General features: G+C 46.0%; 1 protein-coding gene across 1 annotated transcript in view; it reads left to right on the top strand.

The window, feature by feature from the left end:
• The first annotated feature begins 3,968 nt into the window (after positions 1–3,968).
• LOC137522472 (glutathione S-transferase theta-1-like) overlaps positions 3,969–21,596 on the top strand; it is a 31,602-nt gene continuing 13,974 nt past the window's right edge. The window contains exons 1-2 of the mRNA XM_068242537.1: positions 3,969–4,145; positions 20,071–20,158. Coding sequence (XP_068098638.1) covers positions 4,031–4,145; positions 20,071–20,158 — 203 coding nt within the window. The 5' untranslated portion in view covers positions 3,969–4,030. The remainder of the gene's footprint in view (positions 4,146–20,070; positions 20,159–21,596) is intronic.

Here is a 21,596-nt window from a genome sequence, read left to right as displayed (position 1 = left end):
TCTGGTTCACAAACACCTGACCCAGTACCTCAATGTCGACTCCCTACTAGACCCATTGCAATCTGGATTTGGGCCTGCTCACTCAACCGAAACAGCTCTCACCAAAGTGGTCAATGACCTTGCTTTAGCTAAAGCTGAAGGTAAATACTCCATTCTCCTCCTCCTTGACCTTTCAGCAGCTTTTGACACAGTGGACCATCCGCTACTCCTCTAGTCCCTCCAGTCCATGGGCATTCATCATGACCTTGCCTTTGCCTGGCTCTTATCCTACCTCTCCAACCGCTCCTTTACTACATCCTTCAGTGAATCCTCATCCACTCCCAACCACCTTTCGGTGGGAGTCCCCCAAGGCTCGGTCCTTGGCCCCCTACTGTTTCTCCCTATATACATCCTCCATTGGCAAGGTTATCTCCTCCATGGATTTTAACTATCATCTGTATGCAGATGACTCTCAGATCTACCTTCACACCCCCTGACCTATCCACCACTACCATGGACAAGGTCTCCTCCTGCCTATGAGCCATCTCCTCCTGGATGTCCGCTAGGTTCCTGAAACTAAACCTGGACAAAATGTAATTTATGATCTTCCCACCCCAGCCACCCCTGAAACTCCCAGATGTACATGCCACTGCTAACCACACTACCATTCACCCTAACTCTCAAGCCCGCTGTCACCCTGGACTTCGCACTCTCCTTCACCCACCACATCCAAAACCTCACAAAGTCCTGCAACTTAAACCTCTGTAACATCTGCAAGATCCGCCCTTTCCTGACCTCTGCCACCACCAAACTCCTCATTCATGCCCTCATAATTTCCCGTTTTGACTACTGCAATACCTTTCTGTCTGGTCTCCCTATGACCCGAATAGCCCCGCTGCAGTCCGTCATGAATGCAGCAGCCAGTATTATCCACTCTTCCCATCGCTCCACCACGGCAGCTCCCCTCTGTGAATCCCTCCACTGGCTTCTAATATAGTCCAGAATCAGATTCAAGATACTGTGTCTGACCTAGAAATCTGTCCACAAAACCTTTTCCAACCTACATTTCTGATCTTACTCAGAGGTACACACCTAGCCGCTCACTCCGTTCCTCCAATGAACTTCACCTGACCACCCCCCGCATCACTTAGTCCCATGCATGCCTCCAGGACTTCTCAAGAGCTGCTCCAACACTATGGAACTTTTTACCTCCACTTATTAGGGTTGCCCCCTCCTACAACATCTTCAAGAAGGCCTTCAAAACTCACCTTTTCACTCTGGCCTACCACCCCTCACTGGTGCTCTAAACCTGCAGCTGAACTCTGGTCCCCTACCTTTAGATTGTAAGCCTTCGGCAGGGTCCTCCTTGTGTCTTCTACCTGATCACGCAACTCTATTACCGTACACCCATGCAATGAATTTTTGTGAACACTTGAGTGAATTCGACTTTCCTAATCTCCATGCTCCCATCCGGTAACTGACCAAGCCTTGCACTCATACTGTGCTGCGTGATCTGGTTTTCATGTACAGGGAGTACAGAATTATTAGGCAAGTTGTATTTTTGAGGAATAATTTTATTATTGAACAACAACCATGTTCCCAAAAAACTCATTAATATCAAAGCTGAATATTTTTGAAAGTAGTTTTTAGTTTGTTTTTAGTTTTAGCTATTTTAGGGGGATATCTGTGTGTGCAGGTGACTATTACTGTGCATAATTATTAGGCAACTTAACAAAAAACCAATATATACCCATTTCAATTATTTATTTTTACCAGTTAATCCAATATAACATCTCAACATTCACAAAGATACATTTCTGACATTCAAAAACAAAACAAAAACAAATCAGTGACCAATATAGCCACCTTTCTTTGCAAGGACACTCAAAAGCCTGCCATCCATGGATTCTGTCAGTGTTTTGATCTGTTCACCATCAACATTGCGTGCAGCAGCAACCACAGCCTCCCAGACACTGTTCAGAGAGGTGTACTGTTTTCCCTCCTTGTAAATCTCACATTTTATGATGGACCACAGGTTCTCAATGGGGTTCAGATCAGGTGAACAAGGAGGCCATGTCATTAGTTTTTCTTCTTTTATACCCTTTCTTGCCAGCCACGCTGTGGAGTACTTGGACACGTGTGATGGAGCATTGTCCTGCATGAAAATCATGTTTTTCTTGAAGGATGCAGACTTCTTCCTGTACCACTGCTTGAAAAAGGTGTCTTCCAGAAGCTGGCAGTAGGACTGGGAGTTGAGCTTGACTCCATCCTCAACCCGAAAGGCCCCACAAGCTCATCTTTGAAGATACCAGCCCAAACCAGTACTCCACCTCCACCTTGCTGGCGTCTGAGTCGGACTGGAGCTCTCTGCCCTTTACTAATCCAGCCACGGGCCCATCCATCTGGCCCATCAAGACTCACTCTCATTTCATCAGTCCATAAAACCTTAGAAAAATCAGTCTTGACATATTTCTTGGCCCAGTCTTGACGTTTCAGCTTGCGTGTCTTGTTCAGTGGTGGTCGTCTTTCAGCCTTTCTTACCTTGGCCATGTCTCTGAGTATTGCACACCTTGTGCTTTTGGGCACTCCAGTGATGTTGTAGCTCTGAAATATGGCCAAACTGGTGGCAAGTGGCATCTTGGGAGCTGCACGCTTGATTTTTCTCAGTTCATGGGCAGTTATTTTGTGGCTTGGTATTTCCACACACTTCTTGCGACCCTGTTGACTATTTTGAATGAAACGCTTGATTGTTCGATGATCACGCTTCAGAAGCTTTGCAATTTTAAGAGTGCTGCATCCTTCTGCAAGATATCTCACTATATTTGACTTTTCTGAGCCTGTCAAGTCCTTCTTTTGACCCATTTTGCCAAAGGAAAGGAAGTTGCCTAATAATTATGCACACCAGATATAGGGTGTTGATGTCATTAGACCACACGCATACCTCCCAACATTTTAAAGCTAGGAATCGGGACACTTAGGCCACACCCCTAACCCCCCCCGGTCACGCCTACCATAAAAACATGTTTTTTTTTTCAATTAATAATATCCCCTAATATTTTTTAATACATATCTCCCCCATATATGATGAGGAGGAGGGTGTCCATGGGTGGGTGGGTGGGTGAGGAGGAGGGTGCCGATGCAAGAAAAAAATGATCGAGGCGCCAGCCGCGGGTAAGTGGGATGCGGGACGCGTGCATACCATTACTACCTCCCTCCCTCGCAGAGTGCGCAGCTAAGTGGAGCGGGCTGTCAGCTTACCGGTATCCATGGACGCGTACCAGCATCTGGCTTCCTGTGACGTCACAGGAAGCAGATTGAAGCCGGACATCGGTACGCATCCATGGATACCGGTAAGCTGACAGCCCGCTCCGCTTAGCTGTGCACTTTGCAAACAGGGGGGAGACACGGGGGGGGGGGGGAAGATTCCAAGGGAGGGAGGGAGGTAGTAATGGGATGCACGCGTCCCGCATCCCGCTTACCCGCGGCTGGCGCCTCGATCATTTTTTTTCCACCCTCACTGCCCACTGCTGCCCGGGACTTGGGGGGCTCATACCATGATAGCGGGAGAGCCCCCCAAAATCGTGACAGTCCCGACGAAAACGGGACGGTTGGGCCCTATGCACACCCCTTCTCATTACAGAGATGCACATCACCTAATATGCTTAATTGGTAGTAGGCTTTCAAGCCTATACAGCTTGGAGTAAGACAACATGCATAAAGAGGATGATGTGGTCAAAATACTCATTTGCCTAATAATTCTGCACTCCCTGTATAGAGACTACATCCTCTAAATTATTTTCTCTTAGTAGATGCAGCAGTCCACAAATGTTTAGCATTTACTTATATTTGCAAAAGAAGGGAGATGTTAGGATGTTGATGTTCATATGTTTGCTCCACCTACAGTGACATAGCTGTACTGCATTCTAGGTATTGCATTCTAGCTGTGTGTTAATGTGTGTTTCAATAAAGTTTTGTTGTTGTTCCTCTGACCATGAGGCTGTGCTAGCACACTGCACAGGCTATTTCCCCTCAGTAACAGAAGACCTTCACAATGCCAGATCTCACCCTCTATTTGGATCTGCTGTCCCAGCCATGTCGCTCTGTGTACATTTTTGCTAAAGCTAACAACATTCCCTTCAACCACCATGAGATGTGGCTTTTCAAAGGTGAGTCAGAAGGAGTTAATGTGGGCTCTGCTTTGTATAAATACAAAGAGGGGCGTAACTAGCGGGAAGCAGCAGCTGTGATCACAGGGGGCTGAGCTGATCACAGGGGGCCAAAGCTGTGCAGGGCCCTAAATACTTCCCTTCCTCCGATACAGGGGTCTATACATCAGATCAGGTGTTTTTGTGACTACACCTGTTATGGGTGTGAATATCATGATGGCCACACTTGTTATGGGTGTGAAGATTGTGAAATGGGTCTCAAGGTTGTGAGGGTCACAAGGGGAAGCAAGGGAAGGTGTATGAACATTGAAGGCCACATCAAAGTTTTGCTGGGGTGCCCCATGAATTGTAGTTACGCCACTGAATACAAATCTGACCCACTAGCTGTGTTGCAATGTGAGGAGAAGGAGACTGTATTGTAGCAATATGCTCAATTCATAAGAAAACACATAAAAAGTGGGGCGCTCTGAAACTTTCGGTTGAAATAAACAGGAGTGTCAGGACAAGTCTCACCTAGTAGCGGTGCGGCTGACAATACATGCTCAGCTGGGATACGCTTGTGGCCGGGTACCGGGCTATCCGAGATCACGCTGGATTCCATGTGGTGTGAGAGACATCACTGCAGGGGCGTCATCAGCATCCGCATGGCGCCATGGAAACCAGAAGCACCGCCTGTCACTACGTGTGAGATGGTGATAGGGCGATCTCGTATCCTGCATCTGCTGGTGTCACGCCGCTGTCCAAGTATGCACGGGGAGCTTATGTGCAATAAAATATACTTATTAAAAGGGGATAAGACAACGCGTTTCACGGTTTTTTAAAGTCAAAATCATAAGGGATCGCCCTATCACCATCTCACACGTAGTGACGGGCAGTGCGCGAGTTTTCTATGGCGCCATGCAGATGCTGATGATGCCCCTGCAGTGATGTCTCTCACACCACGTGGAATCCAGCGTGATCTCGTATAGCCTTGTCTGCCGTATCACTACTAGGTGAGACTTGTCCAGTCAGGGACACTCGTGTTTATTTCAACCGAAAGTTTCAGCGCGCCCCACTTTTTGTGTGTTTTCTAACAGTGGACTTGGGAGCAGCCTGAACATTGGACTTTACTGGCCTGATCGCACCAAGGGGCTTTTCCATACCCCACTATTTGCTTGGTTGATCTCAATTCATAAGGGCCTGTTTTCTCTATGAACAAAAACGCTGCATTTCCCAGCATGCAAATTCAGACAAAGAAACGCAGCCTATTATAATCATTAGGCTGCTGTCAGATTTGCATGCGGGGGAAAAAAGATAGCAAATAGCAACATAATGGAGAACACATGCGAATCTCTACAGCCATGCATGCCACAGCTAGAGGGATTTGGAAGCTTCTCGCACTACAGCTGTGGCACCATCGTGTGTCACAAGACGCGCACCCTGCATAATGGAAACGGGCCCTAGGGGTATGATGGGTCTGCGGAGCTAGTGTAGTTGAAGGGATCCAGTGGGAAGCCTTCAAAAACGAGTGTCGCTCCCTGCAATAAATTGCGCCAAACTCGCTGATGCTAAAAGTACATAGATCGCTATTATCCCCTCTGAAATTTGTCATTAGTTTAATAATTACAAATTACATAGATACTGGTAAATTGCACACAAGGAACCTCATCTATGGACTCCAGGCACGCTGCTCGCTTTGGTTCCACCTCCTCTCACACAACTTTACTAAACGTATTTGGTTGGTGACGTGGATAGGGTTTAAACTAGTTAGTGGTCTATGTATGCATGTATTTGTTGAGCACTTTGATTTTAGCAGCGGTGAGTTTGCCATGATTTATTGCAGGAAGTGGAGGTTATGTATGAGGTTTCCTGCTGGGTTCCCTTCAACTAGACTAGCATCAGCTGCGCGTATGATCATATCTGACCTCCTGGCTATATTGTTATTTCAGAAACTACATTGTAACAATTTCCCCTCATCTATAGTGAAAGACTGTATCCTAACAGTATATAGTACATTATATTATTTACTACATGTTTTAATAAACTATGAGGAAACAGGCCCTCAAGCATCTACCTATTCCATTAGGGCCCGTTTCCACTATAGCGTTGCGGAATCGCCGGCGAATCACCGCAGGCAAATCGCATGCGGGTGCGATTCCGCATGCGTTTGACGCGATTTCGCATGCGATTTCGCATAGGTCAGGGTGATGCGATTTTAACCATGTCACTGCCTGTGTGAATTAACATGGGTACCTATGCGAAATTGCATGCGAATTTGCGGCAAAAAACGCATGGGGAAAACGCATGCAATTTCCCTATTAAATACATTGCGTGTGATTCGCCTGCATTCCACACGCAGGCAAATTCTGAGGGCTGTGCCATGCAGAAAAATCCTGCACAGAAAAACGCACAGCAAAACTGACAAATGGAAACAGGCCCATCCACTTGTATTGGCTGTGCGAATCTGCATGCGGGCAACGCATGCGGATTCGCGATAGTGGAAACGGGCCCTAAGATAAAGAAGAAAGTTTAATCTTTTGCCAGATGAACATGCTTACACTGGAACACTTGACTGAATTTTCCTTTCTGGCTGCTGCTATGCATTACATAGCCTAAAATATGTGGACATACGTGGACGTGGACACATGGGCGTGTTACTTGGCGGCAGAAGACCACAGCATGTCGAGTCTGAGCATAGCTACGGGCTGCGGCAACATTCAGATTTGACCCTATGTGGGGGCCACCTGTCTAGTTCCGGTATCGAGCGCAAACAAGCGCCCAGCCAGTGCAGGAGAGCAGCTGACAGTAAAAAAAACAGGGCAATATAAGTCTATGGAGACTTACACACTATTGTGATACAATGCGTGTGACGGAAGTTGCAAAATCCCCACAAGCCGAGCAGATGTTGTCTAGAAAAATGAGTAGTTACATCCTTTAAAGGACATCCAAAGTGAAAATAAACTGATGAGAAAATCAGTATCTATCCTCCTCCTAAAAATGACTTTTTTTTTTAGGTATCCCACAGTTTTATAGTTAAAGTGAATGGGTACCGTTTTAAAAATAAAAAAGTCAGATACTCACCTAAGGAGAGGGAAGGCTCGGTACTAATGAGCCTTCCCTCTCCTCTCCTGGTGCCCGGTGGATCCTCTGTTCAAATCCGCCGCCGTGGGGACTTTGAAAGTCTTCGGAACCACTCGGGCTCCCGAAGACGGGCCGCTCCATACCACCGCGCGAGTGCGTCATAGTGGGCTCTCGCGCTTGCGTACTATGGAGTGGCCCGTCTTCGGGAGCACGAGTGCTCCTGAAGACTTCCGAAACCTCCCTTCAGCGGCGAAAGTGGCAGTATTTGACCGAACTGGTCAAATACTGCTACGGGGAATCCTGAGCGGGACCGGGCACCGGGAGAGGAGATGGAAGGCTCATTAGGACCGAGCCTTCCCTCTTCTTAGGTGAGTATCTGACTTTTTTTATTTTTAAAACGGTACCCATTAGCTTTAAATCTAGTTTAAGTTTTTACTGTTCCATTGTCTCTGCTCAATTACACCTTCATTGAAGTGTGCTAGAGCTCAAATCTATAAATTATTGACCCTTTTCATCTCTTTCCTGCTCCAGGAAGCCATTTACTTACAGGAAAGTATTTTATGTCTGTAATTACTTATCAGTGAGGATTATGCTATAGTCTGACCCGGTCCCGACTGGGTAAAAACTTGCACACCTGGGCCTCAATTAACTAAGCTTTGTCGAACACTTTATTGAACGTTTGATAATTTTCCTCATGAGTAAAATCTAATTTTAAATTCACTAAGGTGTTATAGGTTTATCGAATGTTTTATTGATAAAATGTTCAAAAAATCAATAACACTTTAGTGAATTCAAAATTAGATTTTACTCATGAGGTAAATTGTCAAACGTTCGATAAAGTGTTTGATAAAGCTTAGTGAATTTAGGCCCAGATGTTTTACTCTTTCAGGCAGAATAAGAAAAAAAAGAACACAGCCTAGTTATTTGTGTGCTAGGCACTGTACATACACATGTCTATCTCATGTCATGTCACATGTCACCTCGGGTATGTAGACAACCTGCATATATTATGAAAAAATACAAATTAATAGTCTGGAAAATTGTATATACAAGCTGAATGATAATTAGCTAAATATTGAAATTACATGGAGTGTGACCACATTAACCACTTCACCCCAAAGGGATTTTTACTCTAACGGACAAGAGCGATTTTCACCTTTCAGTGCTCATCCCTTTCATTTGCAAATAGCTTAATAAACTAATCACAATGAAATGATCTATATCTTGTTTTTTTCACCACCAATTAGGCTTTTTGGGGTTGATATTTGTTTTCAGTAATTACTTTATTTTCTATGCATTTTAAGGGAAAAACAAGGAGAAAAAATACATAATTTCTCCAATTTCATCCCCTATAGTTTTAATATAAACACTGCTACTGCACATAAAACACACATTTTATCTGCCTATTTGTCCTGGTTATTACGAGATTTGAATTATGTCCCTAATACAAAGTATGGTGACAATATATTATTTGGAAATAAAGGTGTATTTTTCTGTTGCGTTTTTTTTTTTAACTGATCACACACGCAGGAGGGCACACGCACACACTTACACAGCGGCAGCAGCGCTGCTTAACTTATAAAAACGTCCTGGAGCCGTTAAGAGGCTCCAGCAGGATGTTTTAATACGCCTGCTTGTCTTTAAGTGGTTAAGATACATTTTTGGGGGGATTCAAAAACATTTAAAGACCAGGGGAATATGTACATTAGGACCTATTTCGAGGCATAAACAGGAATGGGCTCATTCCTGTCACCACCCGCCATCATCCAAGTTGGATTGGAGGAGTTCCTGAAGGGTAGTTTCTGCTCTTGCAAGTAAAGGTTAGAGCAGGTAGTTCTAACACGAAGTAGGACAAAGGTTTGTGAAAAAATTGATGTAAAAACCATGAAATTGAGGAGAATGTTACAGATGTAGCAGAGTTCTGGATCACGTCAGCAGTTTGCCTACCTAACCCAATGTAACATACAGCACAGGGGAGTGCGGAGTATTATCAAAAAACACTGGCCCATATTAAAATGTCACAGGGTATTGGGACCAGTTCTCTCAGAAAACCCATGTTTCATTTACACGAAGGCACGAAACCTGAAACAACTGTTGGCTTCCAGTTGTGCTGATCTCCCTGAAGGTGGCCATACATAAGGTTGACTTGGCGGCCGATCCACCATCCGATTTGATTAGTATAATGGGAATCGGATGAAAATCAGTGCCGTCAAGTGCATGTCTGATCGACAATGCGAACAAATTTGGGCCAAAATTGGTCGCATTAATTGGTCGGACATGCTGCAAGATGTCGGGTTGACTTGCTCGCTCAGGTGCGTGGTGGTTGCAGCAAACGATATCAGGAAGAGCGACGAAACCCCCGGCAATGTAAATTTATTATACATTACCTGTCCAGTGTCGCAGTGCCCATCTGTCTTCCGTCGCTCTTCTGTTAACTGCATGCGTTTATGTGGATAATTGAAGAGAGGCAGAAGATGGACAGGCACCGCAACACAGAACAGGTAATGTATAAACGCACATTACAGCACATTTTTGACACACATACTTACACACACACAGCAGCGAGGCGGCCGGCTCGGGCGATTCCCGAGAGGTTACATGCTGAGATTGATCGTGAATCGGTCTGCGGTGTATGGGCAGCCGACAGATCTCTCTCCAGGGGCGTAGCAATAGGGGGTGCAGAGGATGTGACCGCATCGAAGCCCTTGGGCCAGAGGGGCACTGAAGGGCCCTCCCTCAACTACAGTATTAGCTCTCTATTGGTCCTGTGCTCATAATAATCACTTCTATAGATACTTTGAATAGTGGTAATCATTAACAAACTGTTTCTCATCCCCATCTTGCACCTCTGACACTGTAGTTGCCATTATTATGTATATGTTATTTATGGTTCCCTGAGGAGTCATGTGACATGACGAAACCGGTAGGGCGGAACTTGGGATACACACGCTGAGTCTGTGAAGGACAGGAAAAGTGAGACGCTGAGATCCTATCCAGACAAGGAGATGGTGATATGCAATGCTGTTTCTCTTGTTTTTAAATGTACAGGCATTACTGATTTTTTATCTAAGTATTACAAAGTGGTTTTACACATGGTCAGTTCTCTTTGAGTTTGCCTGCAGATTTAGTGGTGAGCAGGAGCATATGGGAGGGGAAAGCCTGAGCCCACAGGTGCTGGACCCCTTCCATGTATGCACTCCCTGTCTGTGAAATCTATGCCTGTCACTAAAGGGTGATAGTGTATTGGGTTGAAACTGGCTACACTATATGCTCTTTGATTATGCCCATTTTGAAGGTGTTTCCCTCCCAGTGCCGTCCTGGAGACAGGAATTGAGTACAATGGGGGGTGATCGCAACTGCTAAAAAAACATTGTGAATGTGTACGGACTGGTAATCTAAGAGCAGCGTGATCCACTGGTATTAGAATTTGGCAATATTGCATATACTGTGGTTTATATGAGGGACCAGGCACAGCACTACCATTAGACAACTATTTATAATTGTTATGTATAGACTGCTTGGGGGGCCCCATTGTAAAACTTGCATCGGGGCCCACAGCTCCTTAGCTACGCCACTGTTTCTCTCTAATCAGATTCGATTAGAGAGAGATTTGTCTGTTGGTCGAATCTGCCCATCATCGCTATATGATTGGCTACCTTAGATCTAATCCCCCCAACCCTTTGCAATTGGAGGACTTTTATCCATCTAAAAAATGCAGTGAAGTTTATCTAACCCTATATGATAAAAACTAACTGTCCCTGGGTCATCCTCCTGTCCCTGTGTCCCGTGGTTTTTGGCTACTGCGCATGTGTAGCCGTTAGGACAGGAGGAGGATGGGGCCAGGGGGGCAGGCAGCAGTTGGTGCGCACGGCAGGGAGTGCAGCCGGGCACATGGCAGGGAGCATGGCCGTGCGCGCTGCGCGGCATGCAATGCGGCGGTGTGCCCCGGGGTCGCATCTTAGCCGATTTAACGAACAGGCTAAGTAGCTAATCTAAACTAATTTAAACTAATCTCTGCAGAAGGAAAGAGGTTAGATCAAATAGTAATGGTTATCTATACAATTTAAGAATTTCCCTAGCTGCTCTACCACACTCATAATATACAGTGGGTTGCAAAAGTATTCAGCCCCCTTGAATTTTTCCACATTTTGTCATATTACTGCCACAAACATGAATCAATTTTATTGGAATTCTACATGAAAGACCAATACAAAGTGGTGTACACATGAGAAGTGGAACGAAAATCATACATGATTCCAAACATTTTTTACAAATAAATAACTGCAAAGTGGTGTGTGCATAATTATTCTGCCCCCTTTGATCTGAGTGCAGTCAGTTGCCTATAGACATTGCCTGATGAGTGCTAATGACTAAATAGAGTGCACCTGTGTGTAATCTAATGTCAGTACAAATACAGCTGCTCTGTGAGGGCCTCAGAGGTTGTCTAAGAGAATATTGGGAGCAACAACACCATGAAGTCCAAAGAAGACACAAGACAGGTCAGGGATCAAGTTATTGAGAAATTTAAAGCAGGCATAGGTTACAAAAAGATTTCCAAAGTCTTGAACATCCCAAGGAGCACTGTTCAAGCGATCATTCAGAAATGGAAGGAGTATGGTACAACTGTAAACCTACCAAGACAAGGCCATCCACCTAAACTCACAGGCCGAACAAGGAGAGTGCTAATCAGAAATGCAGTCAAGAGGCCCATGGTGACTAATCTCTGCAGAAGGAAAGAGGTTAGATCAAATAGTAATGGTTATCTATACAATTTAAGAATTTCCCTAGCTGCTCTACCACACTCATAATATACAGTGGGTTGCAAAAGTATTCGGCCCCCTTGAATTTTTTCACATTTTGTCATATTACTGCCACAAACATGAATCAATTTTATTGGAATTCTACATGAAAGACCAATACAAAGTGGTGTATACATGAGAAGTGGAACGAAAATCATACATGATTCCAAACATTTTTTACAAATAAATAACTGCAAAGTGGTGTGTGCATAATTATTCGGCCCCCTTTGATCTGAGTGCAGTCAGTTGCCTATAGACATTGCCTGATGAGTGCTAATGACTAAATAGAGTGCACCTGTGTGTAATCTAATGTCAGTACAAATACAGCTGCTCTGTGAGGGCCTCAGAGGTTGTCTAAGAGAATATTGGGAGCAACAACACCATGAAGTCCAAAGAAGACACAAGACAGGTCAGGGATCAAGTTATTGAGAAATGTAAAGCAGGCTTAGGTTACAAAAAGATTTCCAAAGCCTTGAACATCCCAAGGAGCAATGTTCAAGCGATCATTCAGAAATGGAAGGAGTATGGTACAACTGTAAACCTACCAAGACAAGGCCATCCACCTAAACTCACAGGCCGAACAAGGAGAGTGCTGATCAGAAATGCAGTCAAGAGGCCCATGGTGACTCTGGACGAGCTGCAGAGATCTACAGGTCAGGTGGGAGACTCTGTCCATAGGACAACTATTAGTCATGCACTGTACAAAGTTGGCCTTTATGGAACAGTGGCAAGAAGAAAGGCATTGTTAACAGAAAGCATAAGAAGTCCCGTTTGCAGTTTGCCACAAGCCATGTGGGGGACACAGCAACCATGTGGAAGAAGGTGCTCTGGTCAGATGAGACCAAAATTGAACTTTTTGGCCAAAATGCAAAACGCTATATGTGGCAGAAAACTAACACTGCACATCACTCTGAACACACCATCCCCTCTGTCAAATATGGTGGTGGCAGCATCATGCTTGGGGGCTGCATCTCTTCAGCAGGGACAGGGAAGCTGGTCAGAGTTGATGTGAAGATGGATGGAGCCAAATACAGGGCAAACTTGGAAGAAAACCTCTTGGAGACTGCAAAAGACTTAAAGCGGACCCAAACCAAACATTTTTTTAATTCAAAATATTTAGTTGCACCACTCTGACACATACAAAGATAAATAAACACTCCTTCAAGCCTATGAGCATTTCAGTGCATGCTTTCCACCCTTCTCTTTGCATAACTAGGGTTATACAGGTGGCAGCCATTAGCAATTCCTTTTTTGCTGGACACCATCTATTCCACCAGTTTGCCGGATTTTTTCCTGGCAATATGAAAGGAAGGAAGGGGTTTCTCCAATAAATGTAAAAATTTTTATATTTGTCATCATGCAGCTGAAAAAAGGCTGCTATTTATTATTATAATTTAGAAAATAGATTTTATTTCTGAAATCTTGTATTTTTAGTTTGGGTCCACTTTAAGACCGGGGCGGAGGTTCACCTTCCAGCGGGACAATGACCCTAAACATAAAGCCAGGGCAACAATGGAATGGTTTAAAACAAAACATATCTATGTGTTAGAATGGCCCAGTCAAAGTCCAGATCTAAATCCAATTGAGAATCTGTGGCAAGATCTGAAAACTGCTGTTCACAAACGCTGTCCATCTAATCTCACTGAGCTGGAGCTGTTTTGCAAAGAAGAATGGACAAGGATTTCAGTCTCTAGATGTGCAAAGCTGGTAGAGACATACCCTAAAAGACTGGCAGCTTTAATTGCAGCAAAAGGTGGTTCTACAAAGTATTGACTCAGGGGGCCGAATAATTACACACACCCCACTTTGCAGTTATTTATTTGTAAAAAATGTTTGGAATGATGTATGATTTTCGATCCACTTCTCACATGTACACCACTTTGTATTGGTCTTTCACGTGGAATTCCAATAAAAATTGATGCATGTTTGTGGCAGTAATGTGACAAAATGTGGAAAACTTCAAGAGGGCCGAATACTTTTACCACCCACTGTATATGCTATGGTATGTGTGGAAAGCAATATATTGACAGAGAGACAAGAATGTTTAACCTCCCTGGCATTCGGTTTCTGCTGGATTTATGTGCAAAAAGTGGTGCAATTAATTTTCATAACCCTATTCCTGTAATTTAACAAAATGTGCCAAACAGGGGTCTAGTGTACATTTTGAGTCCAATAAAAGCTTGAAACATAAAGTCTAAACTAAATTTCAATATGACTCCCAAAAATCTCTGATCGTTTATACTTCCAAGCTGCAGCTGCTTAACCTACACTAATACAATAGAGGTGATGGACATATTCGACCAAGAGACAAATCTTTATCTAATCAAATCTGATTAGAGAGAGATCGGTCGGCTGCTCATACTCTGCAGGCTGATTCCCGATAAATTTCAACATGAAATCGTTTAGGAATCAGCCGCGCCCGTTGCCTCGTCGCTGCTCCCCAATGTAAAAATTTACTCCTGTGTGTGCATTTATACATTGCCTGTCCTGTGTCGCCCACCCCGTGGTGCCCATCTGTCTTTGGAATCCACCGTAGATTATTGTACGCAGGTAGCCAGGTCTAGGTGCCCCCAATATAGGATAGCTAGGTACAGGTGTCCCCCAGTATAGGCTAGGTAGGTACAGGTGTCACTCAGTATAGGCTAGGTAAGTACAGGTGTCACTCAGGATAGGCTAGGTAGGTGCAGGTATCCCCCAGGATAGGCTAGGTAGGTGCAGGTGTTACTCAGTATAGGCTAGGTAGGTGCAGGTATCCCCCAGGATAGGCTAGGTTGGTGCAGGTGTCCCCCAGGATGGGCTAGGTAGGTGCAGGTTTCCCCCAGGATAGGCTAGGTAGGTGCATGTGTCCCCCAGGATAGGATAGTTAGGTGCAGGTGTTCCCCGGGATAGGCTAGGTAGGTGCAGGTGTCCCCCAGAATAGGCTAGGTAGGTGCAGGTCTCCCCCAAAATAGGCTAATTAACTAACCCTCACTGCTATCAATTCCAAGAGTGCTGGCCAGGGGCGTCGCTAGCCCTATTTTGGGGGGGCACGTGCCCCCAATCTGTCCCTCGGTGCCACGGATCTCTTCGTGCCACCACCCCCTCTGTCAGCGGCTCCCTCCAGCCGCCGCGTCACTCAGACCTCAGGATCAGGCGGCGAGCCGGCGACCTATCGTGCGGACGCTAGGACCCAGTGCCCGCACTGATATGCGGAAGTGACATCACTTTCGCATATCGAGCAGGTGCGTACGGCGCCCGCTCGTACTACTGGTCGGGTCGCCGCTGATCCTGAGGTCTGACTACACTGCCAGGTGAGGGGGGAGCGGCGGCGGCTAGAGGGGGAGCCTCCCTGTCACTCACTCACTACCTAAAGGGGCTCCCTGTCACTCACTCACTACCTAAAGGGGCTCCCTGTCACTCAATCACTACCTAAAGGGGCTCCCTGTCACTCACTCACTACCTAAAGGGGCTCCCTGGCACTCACTCACTACCTAAAGGGGCTCCCTGTCACTCACTCACTACCTAAAGGGGCTCCCTGTCACTCACTCACTACCTAAAGGGGCTCCCTGGCACTCACTCACTACCTAAAGGGGCTCCCTGGCACTCACTCACTACCTAAAGGGCCTCCCTGTCACTCACTCACTGCCTGAAGGGGCTCCCTGGCACTCACTCACTGCCTGAAGGGGCTCCAGGGCACTCACTACCTTAAGGGCCTTCCTGTCACTCACTCACTGCCTAAAGGGGCTCCCTGGCACTCACTCACTGCCTGAAGGGGCTCCCTGGCACTCACTCACTGCCTGAAGGGGCTCCCTGGCACTCACTCACTACCTAAAGGGGCTCCCTGGCACTCACTCACTACCTAAAGGGCCTCCCTGTCACTCACTCACTGCCTAAAGGGGCTCCCTGACACTCACTCACTGCCTGAAGGGGCTCCCTGGCACTCACTCACTACCTAAAGGGCCTCCCTGTCACTCACTCACTGTCTAAAGGGGCTCCCTGGCACTCACTCACTGCCTGAAGGGGCTCCCTGGCACTCACTCACTACCTAAAGGGCCTCCCTGTCACTCACTCACTGCCTAAAGGGGCTCCCTGGCACTCACTCACTGCCTGAAGGGGCTCCCTGGCACTCACTCACTGCCTGAAGGAGCTCCCTGGCACTCACTCACTGCCTAAAGGGGCTCCCTGGCACTCACTCACTCCCTAAAGGGGCTCCCTGGCACTCACTCACTACCTAAAGGGCCTCCCTGTCACTCACTCACTGCCTAAAGGGGCTCCCTGGCACTCACTCATTGCCTGAAGGGGCTCCCTGGCACTCACTCACTGCCTAAAGGGGCTCCCTGGCACTCACTCACTGCCTGAAGGGGCTCCCTGGCACTCACTCACTGCCTGAAGGGGCTCCCTGGCACTCACTCACTGCCTGAAGGGGCTCCCTGGCACTTACTCACTGCCTAAAGGGGCTCCCTGGCACTCACTCACTACCTAAAGGGGCTCCCTGGCACTCACTATCGGGGTCCCTGTCACTCACTACCTAACTGGAGGCGCCTGTCACTCACTAGCTAACCTGGGGGTCCCTGTCACTCACTACCTAACTTGGGGGGCTACCATATTAAGGGGGCATTCTGCCTATTTATGTGAAATGCTGTCTATTTATGTGCCTCATGACTGCTGAATTTGTGCTGTTGGGAGCCTTATGATTTGTTGGGGGCCTCAAGATTGCTGAATTTGTCTTGTTGGGGGCCTCATGATTTGTTGGGGGCCTCATGATTGCTAAATTTGTCTTGTTGGGGGCCTCATGATTTGTTGGAGGCCTCATGATTGCTGAATTTGTCTTGTTGGGGGCCTCATGATTTGTTGGGGGCCTCATGATTGCTGAATTTGTCTTGTTGGGGGTCACATGATTGCTAACTGCGAGACTATGTGAAAAGGTGAATCCTTATCATATGAGACAATAGCATTAGGCCCCGTTCACACTTGCGGTTGTCTGCCAAACTGACCGGATGACCTGACCGGATCCGAACCGGATCCGGATCGGATCCGTACGGTTCTGATCCGGATCCGATCCGGTCAGGTTGCATCAGGTGTTCATCAGGATGCGATCCGGATCCGTTTGGCAAAAGTTACGTAAAAAACAAAAAAAATGTTGGGGTCTGGGAGGTCAGCAGAAGGGGGACCTGTGGAATCAGGCCCTCCGCTGTTTAGCACTCACCTCCACCTCCAACATGCTGCCAACATCTCCAGCTCGTGCTGCTCCACTCCAAAATGCTTGCCCATGTGTCCCCGATCCAATATCGCCGCAACAATCCTCATAGGAAGTGGGGTAGAACATCCGGATTTTTAGCCAGTGTGTTGTGCGCTATCCGGTTCTCATTGATTTGTATTGGCCGGATGGTGCAGTCCGGCTCCGCCCCGGATACGGCTGCCGGAGGAGCCGGACCAAAAAATAGCGCATGTTGGAACGGACGCTGGAGTCCGGATCCGGTCCGGCTCCGGTCCGGACGAAACGGACGCATGTGAACGGTGGCATAGACTTACATTGCTATGCCGTGCGTCCGTTTCGTCCGTTCCGCATGCGGTGCGGCTCCGGCATGGCGATTCCGGATAGCCACCGCTAATGTGAACCGGGCCTTAAACCTACTTTTTTTAGCTTTTTAAAACAGAAAATAAAACTGGGAGGTTCTAAAAAATTGAATACATTTTTCAGAAGTAGGATGGATGAAATTGTTTATCTTCACAGTTTATTTTCAGCTTGGATTTTCCATAATGTTCATGTATGAGTTAAAACGTTTGTACAGTATTTCGTTTAAATTGCTGTTGCCACTTTGCGATAGATAAGTGACTTTTGGGTTGCAGTTTTGGCACTCGGCCTCCAAAAGTTTCGCCACCACTGTCATAATCTAATGTCCCACCATTGCTAGGTTCATGTAAATTTGTCTCCACCCGTTACCACACCTATATTCTGGTCCACGGCCCACCCATTTTTCAGTGCGGCGCCATAAGCACGCCGCACAACGTGATCCTCATATTTTTGGCACGCTAGCTGCAGTGTGCTGAATTCTGCTGCCTACAGTATGTACAGTATACGCTGTTCTCTAGTGCCTGCACTGTGTGCTGATTTACCTCCAGTGTGTACAGTGTAAGGTGTTACTCTGTGCCTTTACTGATTGTAAACCAGCTATATTGTATGCTGATCCCTGCTACTTTCAGTATGTACAGTATTAGCTGTAAAGCCTGGTACACACATACAATTTTGATTAGCCAATTTTAGCTCTGTTCATAAAATTCATTGTCTGTTGGCCCACTTACTGCACGGGGGTGGTAAAATTGGGGGTCAGTGATTGAGCAATCAAAATTGTATGTGCGTATACATCTTTGATCTATGCCTATACTGATTGTAAATTATCTAAATAAAGGACAGGGGGCTCCATCCAATATTTCGATGGGCAGGCCCGTTATCTGTAGCTTACACCGCTGCTAAGTTCATGTACATTTGGCCCCACCCATGGCCACGCCCATTTTTTTGCCACGGCGCGCGCAATATACCTCCCCACCTGGTGCCCACAGGTGCCCCCGATCTCCAAGGACCCTAGAAACGCCCCTGGTGCTGGCCCTGCTAAATATCTGGTGCCCCACATGTGTACTTAACAGTTTGTCTCTGTCTTCTATAAGGCCTTGCTCACATTATAGGCGTTTTTGTAAAATTTTAAGTGCGGCGATTTTCAAAATCGCCCTGAAAGCACTTGTGCTATGATTCTCTATGAGAGAGTTCATATCAGAGCGCTTCATTTGCGATCCGCTTTGAAAAGCGGTGCTTGGGCCATTTTTGAGGAGATTTGTCTCAATGGAAGGTATAGGAAAAACTGCAAAACGCTCACAAAGTCGCTTTGGCAAGCAATTGTGTGAGCTTTAAAAAAAAAATAAATACATTGTATTTATTTTTTCCTGATTTTTTCCGGATCAAAAGATGGAAATGCTCTGCAAAAGCACTTACAAAAACGCCCACAAAATTAGCGAATGCGCAGAAAATCGCGGAAAAAAGCCCACCGTGGACAGACACGTGAGCCGAACGCAATGTGCACAAGGCTTAAAGAGTAACTGTCAGGCTGCAAAAGCTAATTTAAACCTCTATTCTCCTGCGTTAAACAGTTTAGAAGGAAGCCAAAAAGGCAATACTGAAGTTAAAAATCTCTCCTACTTTTGATGTGTGCTGACAGCAAGGCTCTGTATTCCCAAGCCCTTAAGGGCTGGTTCAGACGGGCGTTTTTGTGGCGTTTAACGCAGCGTTTCAGACGCAGCGTTTTTTGGGATCTACTGCCATCCCATGCAAGTGAATGGGAGCGTTTAGAGCTGGCTTTTGCAGGCTTTCATGAAAGCCTGGCAGTAGATCCCGGCGTTGCGTCTAGTCTCAAAAGCAACATGCTGCTTTCAGAGGCAGTAAACGCGAGGAAACAATAGCAGAGACCAGAACTGCTAGCCTTGAACGTTTTTCAAAAGCTAGCTTTTAAACGCTGGCGTTTAAACGCTAGCGTTTGAACGCAATGCCAAGCAAAAGCTCAGCAGACGCCCGTGTGAACTAGCCCTAAAAAGGACGAGAGGCCGCATACCATACTGCAAAGCATTCTGGGGCCCTCCCCTCAGCTGCTAGTGAGAAGTTACAGGCTCAAGTTACAACAGCATGTAAGGCAGTCAAGCTCACAGCACTGATAAATCTCCGGGCAGAGTACACTGCAGGAGTTCGCTATTGTTCCTAGCCACATGGCTAATTAATATTCACTGCACAGTAGTGTTATTCATTAAGAGCTTTTTTGTGAGTGGAATCATCAGGAAGCAGGGAGGACATGACAACACAATTCATGACAAAACTTCATAGGAGACAGACAAACATGGAACCTGCCATGAGCTGTCAGGAGCATCATTCTCTGCAAATACTATATAAAAATTCTGTGAAGTACAAACGTGGACAGTGAAATGCATATGTAATGTAAGTACAGCCAATATTTAGCTACTGATATATGTGTTTATTTTCTCTGAGACCTTATACCTAACAGCTCCTCTTTAAACCATCTTTATGGACTTTTTGTTGTCTGCAGGAGACCAGCTAAGTGAAGAATTTGCCAAAGTGAATCCAATTCGCAAGATACCAGCTCTTAAAGATGGAGACTTCACACTGGCTGAGAGGTAAAACATATTGGCGTCGATTCATAAAGCTTTACCGCATGCGGTAATGCTGAAAACAGCAGACTTTACCGAGCACTTAGCAAAATGTAAATTCATAAAAGCTGTTTCCGCATGAAAAACTGACATTCCTGAGCAGTGAGGTAAATTACTGCCTTGTGCGGTGAACACCTCCAGCACATGTTAGTAAATGTCAGTAAATGTAAATTCATAAAGATTAGAGCAGGCGGTATGTGGACGGAAAATACCGCCTGCTTTGAAGAGCTGATAAGGGCGCGGATAAGAGCAAAGTTAATAGGGACAGATCTCCCAGGCAGCAGCGATGAAGCAGAACAAACAAGGCTTCCCAGAATACCCTAGGCTGTGGTTTTTAACCTCTTGGGAACCTGTTTTCATATGTTTTTTACATCAGAAAGTCTGCATGTGTAACATTTCTTGAAATTCTTCTAAGCTGTGGCAATTCAATAGATTGTTTAAAAAGACTTACAGTATAGAAAGATTCAGTGCAGATTCAGGGCAAACAGAACCAGTATAACAAAAAATACACATCTAAAGGGAAGTTGGGGATGCCTCTTTTATTGTAATGCTGTCTCTGCACAGAGAAATATAACAACTCAGGCAGCTTCACATATTACCGCCAGCTTAGTTCGGGAAATCCCTGACCTACATCTCTGATCTGATCCACAGGCACATACCAGCCCACCCCCTCCGATCCTCCAATGACCTGCGCCTAGTCGCACCACGCATATCTCAGTCCCATGCACGATTGCAGGACTTCACTAGGGCTGCCCCCACTCTCTGGAACTCGCTCCCACCAGCCATCAGACTCGCCCCCACCTTTGATACCTTCAAACAAGCTCTCAAGACTCACCTTTTCATGCTCACATACCCCTCTACACCAGCCACCTAACACATTCTGTTGGACACCCTCTCAACAGATGCACCTATTGTCTCCACCCCTACCCTTCAGATTGTAAGCCTCTGGCAGGGCCCTCCTCCCAAGTGTTTCCAGCTTGATTATGCAATCTTACTGTTAATCACCCCTCTTGTAGACTAGAACAATCTCTATTTTGACCTGACACTGTACTGTTATCAAATCATTTGCATGATCTTGTTTTGTTGTCAGTTTCCTGTATGTCCTACCTTGCATGTTAACCCATTTATCTTTTGTGCAGCGTAATATGTTGGCGCTTTATAAACACCATAAATAAATAATAACTTCTATCGCAACTGTAAACATGTTTATGAAGTAGCACACAAAAGTCTAAAATACCGAATGCGGTATTTTCCCCACAAGATTTTTTCCCGCACAGCCTTTTATGAATTGACCCCAATATAAAGGAAACCTGAAGTGAGAGGAATATTGAGGCTACTATCTTCATTATTCAATAAACAATGCCAGTTGCCTGACTTCTGTGCTAATGCTTTGCTCTAATACTTG

Source organism: Hyperolius riggenbachi, chromosome 1 (genome assembly GCF_040937935.1).
Source record: "Hyperolius riggenbachi isolate aHypRig1 chromosome 1, aHypRig1.pri, whole genome shotgun sequence".
Classification (NCBI taxonomy): domain Eukaryota; kingdom Metazoa; phylum Chordata; class Amphibia; order Anura; family Hyperoliidae; genus Hyperolius; species Hyperolius riggenbachi.
Note: the sequence above shows the minus strand (reverse complement) of the source record. Positions and strands in the feature narration are given on the sequence as shown.